Source organism: Rhamphochromis longiceps, linkage group LG9, assembly GCF_057381845.1.
Source record: "Rhamphochromis longiceps isolate RC_006_pf linkage group LG9, R_longiceps_female_GT1.1, whole genome shotgun sequence".
Classification (NCBI taxonomy): domain Eukaryota; kingdom Metazoa; phylum Chordata; class Actinopteri; order Cichliformes; family Cichlidae; genus Rhamphochromis; species Rhamphochromis longiceps.
Genome location: NC_140565.1, coordinates 30,816,322 through 30,830,659, shown reverse-complemented (window position 1 = coordinate 30,830,659; position 14,338 = coordinate 30,816,322). Strand labels below are relative to the sequence as shown.

Sequence of the window (14,338 nt, the reverse complement as noted above, 5' to 3'; positions counted from 1 at the left end):
TACCGTTCCAGAGTGATCTATTAATAGTGCACCAATTTACATTCAGAGATGCATGCAGCCAGTTCATTTCAGTATTAAACGGCTTTCTACCAACAGCAGCACATGGAGACACTGAATCTGCTAAACTAATTAAAACATTGTAAGTTCAGGTCTTCAGTTTACGTTTCTTTGTGAAAACAGCACAGCAAAGGAGACTCTGTGACGTTTTGATATAAGGGAAAAATCTTCTGACCAAACCTGCTGGGACTGTGTGAGGTCCTGAGGCTAAGAGTAAGGATTTATCCACAGGAGAGCTGCGTTCTTACAAACCATCCCACTGTGTAAACCTGACATCTGTGGAACAGCTGAGCTGTATGATGTGTACAAGGACACAAAACATCATTTACCATCAGATCCCGAGCCCTCCATGTGTTAATCAAGACACTGCTGCTGTGCTACATCCATAAATAATGAATAAATTAGGAGCTAAAGCTAAAAGGACAGTTTATTTGTACCATCTTCATGTGAACACATTCAAGAACATCACAGATGAAAGAAACATTAAAAACTTCCACACTACACAAAGCAAGAAAAATAGTTTCTTCCTTTCTGTAGAAAAAACAGAAACATCAAACACCTCCAAGACTCTCTTTGAAAGAACTAAAAACCTTTATTCTCATGGTCCAATCATGAGTGAACTCCCCGATGAAGCCTTGTGTGCTAAAACATGTCAGAGTTTAAAGGTTAAACATGAGTTTCCAAAACGTTTTGCTGGAGAACAATGAACTATTGGACTGAGTTTCAATTATTTACAGACGAGCAAAACCAGGACAGAGAAAAAAGGACAAAACTGACTCAGTAAAATGACAGAAAATAAGATCCCATGTAAATCTGTATTATGTAGAAGTTCAGCCCAGCAACCAGTTCAGTTCAACACAAGTTTAAATGATTCTATCTGAACTCTGTGGAGCCTGATCTCAAGCTTTTTGAGTCTGACACTGAAACCAGAGGATCTTTCTGTCTCTTCAGATTCACTGTGATCCAGTGATGGGAGTGATTTCAGCCCTGAGTGATCACGCTGATGTTTGCACAGAGCAGACAATGAGGTGAATGTTTGGGCACATTGGTAACAGTGAAACAGTTTATTAGTAACGTGGGATCGTTTGTGTTCGGAGTATGATCTGAGATTCCTGAAGCTCTTGTCACACTGGTCACAGCTGTAGTTTCCTTCCATGTGTGTACGTTCATGCTTGTTACGATTACTTGAATCTGAGAAGCTTCTGTCACAGTGTCTGCACTTGTATGGTTTCTCTCCTGTGTGGACTCGTTTGTGTGTTTTAAGCTCACCTGCAGTGGTGAAGGATGACCCACACTGATCACAGAGGTGCTTTTTAACCCCACTGTGAATCAGTTCATGTCGTTTTAAGTGATGTGATGTGGTGAAGGTTCTCCCACATTCTTTGCAGTATTTCAGTTTATCTCCAGTGTGTCTACCTTGATGTCTTTTGAGGGTCTTTTGCCGACTGAAGGTTTTTCCACAAAGGTCACAATGAAAGTCTTTCCCACCACCACAGTGATGACAGGGTTGAGAACTGGATCCATCTGTGTCGCTCTGCTTCTAAACAAAGACACAAAGACAGTGTAAGTCAGTCCTTCAACATTTTTATCCTGAACGTCGCCTGAAATAAAGAGCATCTCTGCAGACGTCCAATTACATTTGACTGTTTCAGTTAACACACTCAGTTTACTGGGCTGCAATAACTACAATACTACCACCATAATACTACAGTAATACTAAAATCATAACTGACATGAAAATCTGAATAATCACTCAGAGCTGCTTTTCCATGCAGTAGAATTGCTAACATGCTAACACAGTTTAATGAGCAGAGTTGTTCCAAACAGTCAGGCTAAAATGACAAGATAACAATATAAATACATACCTCACAGTAACTGCACTTGAGTCTCTTTCTGGTGTGGATCTGTTGGTGTCGTCTCAGGTAATGTGGAGATTTAAAAGTCTTCTCACACAGGTCACATTTATAAGGTCGTCCCTCAGTGTGGATAAACATGTGTTGTTGTAACTGTGCGTCTGTAGCAAAGTATTTGCCACACTGTTCACAGCAGTACACATCATGTCTGGTGTGAATGCGTAGGTGTGTATTTCGGTTCCCTATCTGGCTGAAAGTTTTTCCACAGATGTCACAGCTGTATGCCTTAATTCCAGAGTGGGTAACTAGATGATTCTGTAAGCTGCTACTGTGAGTAAAAGCTCTGCCACACTGATCACAGCTGTACGCTTTAACTTCATTGTGGATGAGTTGGTGTGATTTTAGGGATTCCTTCCAGGAAAAAGACTTTCCACACAAGTCACAGCTGAACGGTCTCTCTCCAGTGTGGATGACCTGATGCTGTTTTAGTTTATCCTTCCTAGCAAACTCCTTCCCACACTCGTCACAGCTGTATGCCTTAATTCCAGAGTGGGTAACTAGATGATTCTGTAAGTTGCTACTGTCAGTAAAAGCTCTGCCACACTGATCACAGCTGTACGCTTTAACTCCACTGTGGATGAGATGGTGTTGTTTTAGGGAATCCTTCCAGGAAAAAGTCCTTCCACACAAGTCACAGCTGAACGGTCTCTCTCCAGTGTGGATGACCTGATGCTGTTTTAGATGACCCTTCAAAGTAAAACCCTTCCCACACTCGTCACAGGTGTGTTTTTTCTCTCTCTTTCTTGGTTGAGGTTTGTCGGCCTCCTGAGAGCGCTGACTTCTCGCTCCATGTTGGTCCTGCAGTGACAGAGATACAAACAGAGGCAGTGAGTGAAATGCAGTCGTGGAACAAACTCAACCTTCAAACTCCCTCCATTAACACTAGTTTTAAACCTGAAGGTGGAGTGTGGCACCAAACACCTTAAAGGTCTCTTATCCCCACCTGCTGGTAGTTCTAACACATTACATCCAACCTGCTGTTAAAAATAATTCGTTCCTCTCAGTTCCCATCTAGACCTTCTTATCATGACTTTGATAACCTTCTATTGCCTCCGCCCTCATTACAGGGCCTGATCTCCTGTTTGTATGGGAGAATATGTTCCTTTGGCAACTCTTCAATCTCGGCTATTAAATTGGCATGGGAGCAGGATCTGGGGTGTGTGATTCAGGATGACTCTTGGGATAAAATTCTTTACCGGGTCCATGGCTCCTCATTCTGTGCCAAACATGGGCTGATTCAATGTAAGATTCTGCACCGTGTACATTGGACTAAGGCCAGACTAGCTCAAATATACCCCAATCTTAGCCCTGACTGCGACCGTTGTCATCAAACACCTGCCTCTTTAATGCATATGTTTTGGTCATGTTCATCCCTCAAACAATACTGGATTAATATTTTCTTGATTTTATCTAAGATCATCCAGCTAACCCTCCAACCTGTGCCCTTAACTGCTTTGTTTGGGGTTCTTCCTGATTCAGTTGCCTTGCCGACGCCTCAAGCGGATCTGGTCGCATTTCTCACCTTATTGGCAAGACGCAGAATATTGCTATGTTGGAAGTCCCCTTCTGCCCCATCCTGGGAAATCTGGATCAGAGACGTTCTGCATTTTAGCAAACTCGAAAAGATTAAATTCACCCTGCGCGGGTCTACGGCCAAATTTTTTAAGACCTGGCAACCCTTTTTTGATCATGTTCAGACTTTGCGGTCTCGCAATGCTCCCAATTAGCCAGCTCAGACTCTATCATATTTTATTTTTTCTTATCTTATGTTCAAGTAAGAGGCCTAAGTTTAAGTATATGGATTCTATTGTGCCTGCGTTCTATGATGGTATTTATTTAACTACTTTATACATATTTCTTTTCTCTAACAGAATTGATTTATCCCTATAACTAAGTTGACCATTTATCATGTGTGGGGGTTTTTTTTTTGGTTTTTTTTTTTGTTTGTGCGTTTTGGTTTTTATGTGTCTGTGTGGAGGTGGGGGTTTTGGATACTCTCCACATCTCCCTTGTACACTCAGGAACTGTTGTCTTGTACCCTAGGGTTTGTTACTAGTATTATTAGATTGGATTTTTTCCTTTTTCTGTTTGTACACCCACTGGTACTGCTATAATTATGAGGTGGGAGTGTATGTCTTATATTGCTTTATGTTCTTTAAAAAGAAAACGGCATATTGTTCAATTTGTCTTTTGTAAAAGTCGATGCAAAAACTTTAATAAAAATATCAGGCTGGAAAAAAATAAAAATAAAATAAATAAATAAATAAATTAATTAATTAATAATAATAATAATAATAATAATAATTCGTGACTGTTCAAACACTAAAATCATGCCCATCCCTCCTGATTGTGTACACACACACACACACACACACACACACACACACACACACACACACACACACACACTTGTTGTTTCTAATACATATTTCTATAGTTTGTATAGATTTATACATAATTATTCAGTGATAATAAATCCTATGTTTGTTTATTTGTTTATTCAAAAAGAACCCCATTAGCTTCCATGTTGCTCGTCTCACGTCAAATACTCACATAAAATATTATACAATAAAGTGGATTCAAGATATCCACATAATTTGGCTCTTACATCCACAGTGAGGTTTCACAATTGTTAAAACATAAGCAATCAATAATAATAATAATAATAATAATAATATCAATAACATTGAGACACATTGCACAAATTTCAAAAACAAACCATCTCTTACAATATTTACAACTAAAAGTTCTGTAAATCAGCTTTTAAATGTTCATTGAAGTTTTGAATAGTTGCTAATTCTCTAATTTTATAAGACAATTTATTCCACTTCAAAATTGCTCTAAATGTAACAGTTTTACAAAAGTTACTTTTAACTCGAGCATTTACTAAATTGCAGTTTGTTGAAAACTGTAATATGATTATGTATTTCATCTGGATACTGCAGCTGAGCAGAAATAAATGTGGTGTGTTTAAGAGAATTGCTTTCTTTATAACTACAAGTAAGCCATAGAATATTTTAGCCTGGAAGCCAAGAAAGTTCATTATGCATTTTATCAATATTAGTGTAGTATGAACATCTTTTTTTTTTTTTTTTGCCTGTCCCGTTTGGCTCTTTTGCCATCAGAATTGTTGTCTAAAGGCAAAGAAAGATGCCCAACGGATTTACTTTACCAAATTGACCATCCCAGCCTTGCCGTAATGGTCCATTTGATTCACCTTTTATTGTTTATTTTATTTTCACTTACTGAATACGGGACAGACTTGACTGGGGGAAAGAAGGGGAGAAAGAAAGAGGGAAAGAGAAACAGCTGAGAAGAGGGACGGGGGAGAAGGGCAAAAAACAAAAACCAACAGAACGGGCAGAAAAAAAAGAGACAAAAAATGCATATATCAATCACCTGGATCACCTGTTGAGAAAGAAAAAAGAAAACAAGCAGAAGAGAACAAGAGTAATAGAAAAAACAACATCACAATGATATATGGGAATATGACAGTAAATACTAAATATTAAACATTATTGTGCAGCTCATAAGATCAACAGAACACAGTGTGCTTTGAGGTAGGAGCCAAAAAGGGTGTAGTTTGTGGGTGTGATCACCCGTGTGTACACCTGTGAGCATGGATGCGCTTGTTTTTTTTTTAAAAGGTTCCTTCATGTAATGATCTGCTAGAGGGTGGGGGGGGGGGGGGGGGGGGGGGGGGGGGGCACAGCCCCGTCCTCCAGGGCATGAAGCAGGTATGGAGGAGATCAAAACTCCAGACATCCAGAGGCCCCCAGAACACAAGAGACCAAGGAAGACCAACAGAGGGGCAGCCGCGCCACTGTTCCAGAAAGAGCTGAGGAGAGTCCCAGATGAGGGCTCACTCAGCAGCCGCGGAGCAGAAGCCAGGGGGAGTTGCAGTGACGTGCCCGTGAGCTCCGCCGGCAGCCAGCCGTGCCTGAGTGACCGAGCACCAGGCCGAGAGGCCGGGGGCACCCCACCTCCGAAGTGGCCCGAGCGAGCCCCAGGCTCCAAGCCCCGATAAGCGGCCGCCAAGGAGTGAGCTGGTGTGTACCTGGACGCCCATCCCCGGACACAAAGAACCACCAACGCACCGACACCTGAGGGAGTCTGCCACTGGCAGGGGAAGTGGTGGTAGGGGGAGATAGGCCTCCAAACCTTGGAGGGCCTGAGATGTCCCCAGAGAGGTGGCGTCTGATACCCAACCTGACATATAGACACAGACATACAGGCACACACAGACACAAACATCCATTCCCACCCTCATGCTCTCATATGCACTTACTCCACACACAACCAACGTGGAGACAGACATAAAGAGACGCTGTACACACGATCACACTCCCCAAGCGTACTCTACGAACCGGGTCTAGGTACCCTTGCCCCTGGAGGGGGGAACTGCACCCAGACCCAGGTGGTGTTACCCTTTTGCCTGCGGTGGGGAGAGGCAGACCGCCCCGACTCCGCAGCAGCAGGGAGGCCCCATACTCCAGACCCCAGTCGGACGGCCAACTCCTCCTTCTAGCCCCCCCGCTCCAGCAGGCCGCAGAGAACGGGGGTGAGAGAAGACTCCAAAACCTCCCTCCACCCGCTCATTATATTGTTGATGCATGTGTGTTCTAAGGTGCATTTAAAACCCAGGAGGGCATGGAGCTACCTGCCAGAGAGCAGCAGGTAAGCGCATGGTCCCTCCTGCTAGCCCTCAATGTCTACGTGTATTTAAAATTGAGAGGTGGGCAACGACGCCAGGGGTGAGGTGTACACCCTGATGGTAATTTGGAATCCGTGTAGCGTGCCCACCCCCAAGATCCTATATGTATGTGTAATGAGAGTGTGAGTAATGTGAATGTCTAAGTTGTGGGATAAAATTGAGGCAGAGGCAGCCAGAAGGGGACAGGGGGGGGTAGCCTCCTCTGCACCCTGGTGACACACCCCTACTCCAAGGCCCTGCATGTGTGGGTGGTTGTGGTGGAGCGGGAAGAGGGAGGCAGCTGGAGATGGGGAGGGAAGGAAGGGAGGGGCAAGTGACCCCGCTGACCCCAGTAGGCACCCCCATACGGTAATACCGGTATAATGATGGGAAACAATAAGAAATTCAAATATTACGATAGAATATGGGTAAAACACGCTTGCGCAGTGCTTTTGTTTTCATACGCACATGGAGGAAAAAGCATGGCGGTGACGGAGAATGAGAAGGGTGAAAGCGGATCGTTGAATGAAACAGATGAACCAGAATTGGTTTGTAAAAATGCTTCAACTTCAGTGGTGTGGAACTGGTTTAGCTTTCGTCCTTCAGATACACAACAAAGCACTATTTGTGGTAGAGCATGCTAGCAGGCCGTCGTTATTACCGTGTTTTTTGGAAAATACGGCACACTTAAAATCAATCCTTTGATTTTTCTGAAAATCGACGGTGCCCCTTATAATCCTGTGTGTCTTATGTAGGAATTGTTGTTTACCAAACTGTTGTTGGAAGAAGTTGCTGTTGGAGGCTGTTTTGGTACCATTCTTTATTCATGGCTGTGTTTTGGGGCAAAATTGTGAGTGAGCCCACTCCCTTGGATGAGAAGCAACCCCACACATGAATGGTCTCAGGATGCTTTGCTGTTGGCCTGACACAGGACGGATGGTAGCGCTCACCTTTTCTTCTCCAGACAAGACTTTTTCCAGATGCCCCAAACAATCGGAAACAGGCTTCATCCGAGAATATGACTTTGCCCCAGTCCTCAGCAGTCCATTCACCATACTTTCTGTGGAAGATCAATCTGCCCCTGATGTTTTTTGGGGGGGAGAGAAGGGGCTTCTTGCTGCCCCTCTTGACACCAGGCCATCTTCCAAAAGTCTCGTCTTCGCCTCACTGTGCGTGCAGATGCGCTCACACCTGCCTGCTGCCATTCCTGAGCAAGCTCCGCACTGGTGACACTCTGATCCCGCAGCTGAATCGTGTTTAGGAGACGATCCTGGTGCTTGCAGGACTTTCTTGGATGTGCTGAAGCCTTCTTAACAAGTATTGAACCTCTTTCCTTGAAGTTCTTGATGATCCTATAAATTGTTGATTTAGATGCAATCTTAGTAGCCACAATATTCTTGCCTGTGAAGCCATTTTTATGCAACACAATGATGGCTGCACGCGTTTCTTTGCAGGTCACCATGGTTTACAATGGAAGAACAATAATTTCAAGCACCACCCTCCTTTTAACATGTCAGGTCTGCCATTCTAACCCAATCAGCCTGACATAGGCTGTATCCCAATTCAGGGTCTGCAGCCTTAAAGGCCGCATTATAAGGCCGATTGCGTCACAGCGACAGTGAGGCTGTCCCAATTCAAAGGCTGCTCGAAATGCAGCCTCAAATGCGTCCTTGATTTCCCTGAATTTTAAGGATGGGTCGGTGTAAACTTCATGCCCCAACATATACCAGACTTCATAGCGCGGCGGTGGATGTGGATAAGTTTGCCGAAAAAACTGCGAGTAAACTTTTAAAAGTGAGTACTGAATATTATTTCACTTATTTATGTGCAAATGTTGAATAATGAAGAACATTAAAACATTACTGTTGGCCACATGTTGGCAAAGTTATGTGACATTAGTGATGTTTGTACTAACTTGGTTTTAAAGCCTTTACTTTAAAATATTCACTGTTCAATAGTCGACCTTAATCTTACAGAGAATGTGATGATTTTGTGGATAATTAAAGTCAGTCATATATACACAAACACAACAAGCTGAAAGTCAGTGATACTGCTCGGTTTGCAGTCCTGAATATCACGGCACAAGCAGGATTCACTGCACTGTTAATGTTAGCTATGTTATATTGCTGCCTCTGTTCGGTGGTGTCGAGCCAAACGGACTTTAACGTGTGTTTGAACGAGCTGACGGTTCACTCGTTAAGCTGAAAAAAAGATGCTTTAATCACAGGAGTCACACATGTGTCCACTGCACCATCTGGGAACTCTTCTTGTGTAGCACTCGTAATAACACAAACACTAAATCCTCCTTCTCTTGTGCTGTTTTGTAGCAGTGTATACACCTGAGACTGTCACCTGTCTGTCTGTCCTGCACTCTCTCTCTCTCTTTCTCTCTGATTGTGGAATAAAAGTATGAACATGTGTTTATAAGTTACACTTGTGTTTGAATCCTGCAGCTTATCACACATTTGATTTCCATGTGTGACAACTGCAAGTGTCCAGAGTGAGGACAGACTGAGGGACCCACTGCTGCACATCATCTGTGAGGCTTTGCACCCCTGATGATCCACCAAGACAAACTCAGCAATGTGTGAGGAAGAGGAGGAGGAAGAGCCAGCAGCAGCTGACAGATGGAGAGAATAGACAGACTGTTCCCTGTTTGTGAAGGACTGCTAGGAAAGTTTAACATAACTAATTGTCTGTCCTGAATCAGTCTTATTAGGTAATGTTCAAATAATTGTATCATTCCAGTGTTTTCAGTGTGGGAGAAAGTACTCAGGGCCTTCAAGTTACACACTATGAAAGGCAGAAACAAGTTTAATATTCAGAAACCTAAAGTCTGTATCAGCAGCAGAATGGAGCTAAAAATAAATGTTTGTTTCAGTTCTATGAAGCTTTGAGTATTTTGGATTAGTAGCACTGCTGTGTTTGTTGCATCATATTGCTGTAATTGTTTATATGCTTTATATGTTCTGAGGTAAGTTGATCTATAGTGTTGCATCATATTCTATAAGGATGTTATGTGTTTGTATACTTTCTGCCCAGTTTGACCCATTTAGCAGAAGCCAGCCTGTTTAAGGCTCTGATATCTATTCTGTGTGACTTAAAGCAGTTATGACATGGTCTGATTTTCTCACCCAATAAAGGAATATTTCATATATCAGTCTACTCTTCATTCTATCAGAAACAGTTATCACAGCTCGTACATTTGCTTTTTACACATATATGTAAGCATTGAGCCAAATTTAGTAATGCCAACAAATTAAAGGAACAATATTTGTCTCTTATATATGATACATCTATATATACACTGTCAAAGATACTAGTCTTTGAGTGAAGTGATTAACATAATAACTATATTATTGGCCATATTATAGTTACGTTACCAAAGTGAGATGACTTTAGTCTCATGAACAACATTAGCTAATTGTTATTTACCAGCTAAACTTAAAATGACTGTTCAGTACAGAAATGAAGCCCAACAATCATGTCCAAGAATACCACTTTCCCATCATCTAGATGTTTATACCATAAATTATCTGTCATATGATTAGAGCTGAGCTGGTAAAATGACCAGCTTGGTTCAGTGAAGAAAAATGTCTGATTGTAACCTGAGGGGTTTTTTTACATTAAGAAAAAGGCACCAAACATCAAACCTATTTAAGCCTAAACAGTAACAACATGAAAGTAGAGCAGGGCGATATGACCAAAAATATTTATCACGATATACATTTGAAAATTTGTGATAACAATATAACTGACGATATAATTGAGGCGAGACAAAATACTTTACAAATCCACAACTTTATTAAAAATCCCATCAATGTAATTTCACTTAAACAAGCAGCTGTTTTTATGTGTATTAAAGTTATATAAATTTTTAACAGTGCAAATGCAAATTGCTTGCTGACAGTTTAACCAAAAGGATTTTCCAGAGGAAATTGGCTGACATTTGCTCCAAGGCATTTGTATTTTCACTGTTAAATTTTTATATAACTTTAATGCACATAAAAAACAGCTGCTTGTTTAAGTGAAAATACATTGATGGGGTTTTTTTGCACTGATAAAGTCGTGGAGTTGTAAAGTATTTTGTCTAGTGTCAATTTTATCGTCAGCTATATTGTTATCGCAAATTTTCAAATGTATATCGTGATAAATATTTTTGGTCATATCGCCTTGCTCTGTCTGTCACCTTCTGTGTTGAGCTCATTGTTTCCTCTGTAGTGGCTGAGCTGAGTCCAAGTAGCTGAAAATGTTCCTCTGCTGCTCCGTCAGACTCTTCTCCTCCTGCTGATCAGCTGGGACACAAAACAGATCTTTGTTAGGCTCCACACTGCACTGAAGAGTCAAAGTGTCTCATATGTTCAACAAATTTTTGCTTCCCGAGGTGGGCAAACAGACACAAAAGGTTTGAGCACCGATACCAAATTTAGCAGTATGCAGACCAGTAGCAGGAGAGACTGAGGCCTGTTATTAGAATCAAATGCCCAGTGGGCCGACACACCGATTTGCAGCGTTAAGACAAAGACAGCTGTGTTTTATCCTGGAATACATTTATTTTACATTTTCTTGAAATGTTTTTCATTATAGCACTTTTACCTCCAACTAGGGGTGCAACGATACACAAAATTCACAGTTCAGTTCTGTTCGATACTTTGGTGTCACGGTTCGATATTTTTTCGATACAAAAAAAAAAGTTCATGCCTTTTTAATTAGTCATTTATTAACATTATAAATATATATTTTAACTCAAAAGTACAGTTTTTAAATTTAATGTTGATGAAACAACAAAAATAAATAAATAAATAAATCTGATTGAGGAATCACTCATCTTTGGAAAAGAGAGTTTATTACAGAGAAATGGCTCTTTCCAAAATAAAAGCTATTCTATACGCTTCTTCTGGGCTATACTCTCAGCAGCATATTAAACATATCAGGTCCCCATAAGGAGAATCATGTGCTAACGGCTGCCTAAATGACTCTGGTAACGTTTGTGGCATGTGTGCTTGTTGTTTTTGTCTGCTTCCACTTGTCTTTGCACTAGGATGATGTCGGCATAAATGTGTAGTCATATTCATTGTGTTCCCACTAGTGCTGTCAGCGTTAAACTCGTTAAAATGACGTTAACGCCATAACGCTGCAAATCTCCCTTAACGAGTTACCATGGATCGTGTGCGTGGGGCTGGACGGCATCAACATGTTAACGAGCTAACTGCGCTAACGCACTAGTTCCCACCAATTGAGCATTGCGTGGCACATCGGACATACTGTTTTACTTTTGTCCATGACGCGCTTACCATCAGGGTCATGCTTCACATGAACATCACGATAGTTTCAAACGCCAGATCTGAATGAAGGTGGGGGAGGTTCAATTTCAGGTAGCGTTGAGGCAGTTGCCATATTGCAACGAGCTTGGCTTCTGTCTTGCTAGCTTGCGCTGCGCTCAGTGGATCTGCACTCGACAGTGCAGCCTAGGCGGGGTAGTCGAACACAGATCTACTGAGCGCTCAACACAGACAGCATCGTTGGAAGAAAAGTTGATAAAACAAATAAAAGATTTTGTATTGTTCGATACATATGCATACCGAACCGAAAGCACTTTATCGAACGTATTTGTTTGTTTTGTTTTTTTAAAAACACACTCCCTTCACCTCTTCTACATTCTTATGTTTCTCCCAGAGCAGATCTGAGGGGCAGCCCCTCAGTCATACACATATACTTTTAATCTCACCCTTAAGGGGTGGTCCCCAGGAGTTTCACAGCATGGTTTAGAACAGTGGTTCTCAAACTGTGGTACACATACCACTAGTAGTACTTAGTCTCTCTCTGGTGGTACACGGAAAACCTCAATTTCTTTTTTAAAGACTAAACAATATGTAATTGTGGAGGTATGCAAAGATGACACAAGCGTTCCCGGGGCTCTTCTGGGAGAGAGGGTGGACCAGAAAACGTCTCCCCGAGCATGAGTCCTCTATAAAGAGCAGCTTATTGCCAGTGGTTGCGGCCACTCCTGCAAGTGAGTAGTAACCCTTTGCAGCCAGCAACAGTGAATTGGTAAAGCCAGCTGTCGGAGGAAGACTTGAGTGAAGAGGAATCCGCCTTCATCTGTCTCTAGCAAGGACAGTGTGCTCTACATGAGCTCAAGAGCAATACCGTCACCCAGACCCGAGAGAGAGGGGTTTCTCGGTCCGAGGGAGTAGCGCCGTAGACGTGGACAAAATTGTTGGTACCCTTCAGTCAATGAAAGAAGAACTGACCAGGGTGTCACTGCAGTTTGTCACACTGCGCACGCGCAAACACAAATGTCAGCGAAAAAGACGGCACAGCACATGTGTGATCTGGACACAAGCGATGGGAGCACAACTTGTAGAACTTTGGAAAGCTCATTCGAGCCTTTTCGATGTGGCCTCACAAAATTATCACGACCACAACAACCGTGAAAATAGTTGGATCTACACTGCTGCTCAATCACAGCTGCCTGATCAATGTTTTTCATTAGCAATTTAGCAAAGTTGATGGTGGTGGTGTGTCTGTGTGAGTGAAAGACAGAGAGGGAGAGCGAGCGACAGAATTTCCGTTATAACCTTCATTTTTATGGACGCACAGTGTGAGCACTCAGGTCGCATCAGAGCATCGGGCCGTATAGTGTGAGACCCTGCACCGTGACCTATGAACTTCTAACCCCTGCGAGTCAACGTACAGTTTGAGTAGGAGCTGAATCGCGCGACTGAAAAAAATCGCAGTGTCTGCCCAGCATTAGCCCACGTATACTACGCGATGCACGACGAAGGCCAAAATCGGGCCGATCGCCAAAACGGTCGCACGACTCAAAAATCGGCTCAAAATGGGCCAAAAATCGCACAGTGTAAGCCCAGCATAAGCCCAGCATTACACACACCCAGCTGTGGTTTCCTGTTTTGCTACACTCTGGAGAGCCTCGCCTTTAACGGTCTTCTCTCACAGAGAGCAACAGAAAGCGTCCTTCAGAAAACTTCGATAAACTCAAGATTGACTGAACAGTTCAAAGTTACCTTGACACTTACCTTTAGATGTGAGAGGTAGTGATGTGTCGAAGCTTCGAAGCGTGTCGAGTAATCTCGGGGGAATTTTTGTGACGCGCGTATCGAGGCTCGCTTTGATTACGTATGCAGTGACGTTCGAGGCCTCGTGGGCAGTCCGTACCACGTGACTGATTCAGGAACTGGCTCGCCGGTTCGCGCCAGATTCGAAATAAAATGGGCAGCAAAACACAGCTGATTCCCTCATCACGCTGTGTTGTGGAACTGGATTACCTACGTGCTACACAGTTACTTGAGCATTTCTTCTTCGATGGAACCAGCAAGGAAGAGATTTTTTTTCTCTTCTAATAAAGTATGCACACAGTAATAAATATCACAACTGATAAGTACCATAATATAAATAAACAACACTACAGATCCTATAATGTCTTTTAGTTTATTAAAAAGTGGAGCGCCACACAGTTTGTGTCATTATCCAGATGTACATAAGCATGATTACACAGTTACTAGGGGTGGGTTTTGATTATCGATTAAAATCGATTCTAGCTTGGATAACGTGATATTGATTCATTAAAATCCTGAATCGATTTTTAATATAAATTTATTTTGCCCCAAACGCCAGAATCTCAGGTTAAACCTCACTAAATTTCAACAACCAC

At 42.3% G+C, this 14,338-nt stretch overlaps 1 protein-coding gene across 2 annotated transcripts; it reads right to left on the bottom strand.

The window, feature by feature from the left end:
* Window positions 1–252: 252 nt before the first annotated feature.
* On the bottom strand, window positions 253–13,800 carry LOC146662543 (uncharacterized). 2 transcript variants are annotated; one of them, XM_085419237.1, is made up of 4 exons: window positions 13,704–13,800; window positions 10,853–10,958; window positions 1,923–2,768; window positions 253–1,594 (listed from the first exon to the last, which is right to left on the bottom strand). In XM_085419237.1, the coding sequence occupies exons 2-4, from the start codon at window positions 10,868–10,870 to the stop codon at window positions 905–907; spliced, it is 1,554 nt and encodes a 517-aa protein (XP_085275363.1). In that variant the 5' UTR covers window positions 10,871–10,958; window positions 13,704–13,800; the 3' UTR covers window positions 253–904. The 2 variants fall into 2 exon arrangements, with proteins under 2 accessions (XP_085275363.1, XP_085275361.1); XM_085419235.1 differs by having other exon boundaries at window positions 255–1,597.
* Between the last annotated feature and the right edge of the window lie 538 nt (window positions 13,801–14,338).

Coding starts and splice junctions, on each gene's coding strand:
- LOC146662543 (XM_085419235.1), bottom strand. Junction 1,598..1,922: donor TCAAGTGCAGTTACTGTGAG/GTATGTATTTAT, acceptor GTCTTTGTTTAG/AAGCAGAGCGACACAGATGG.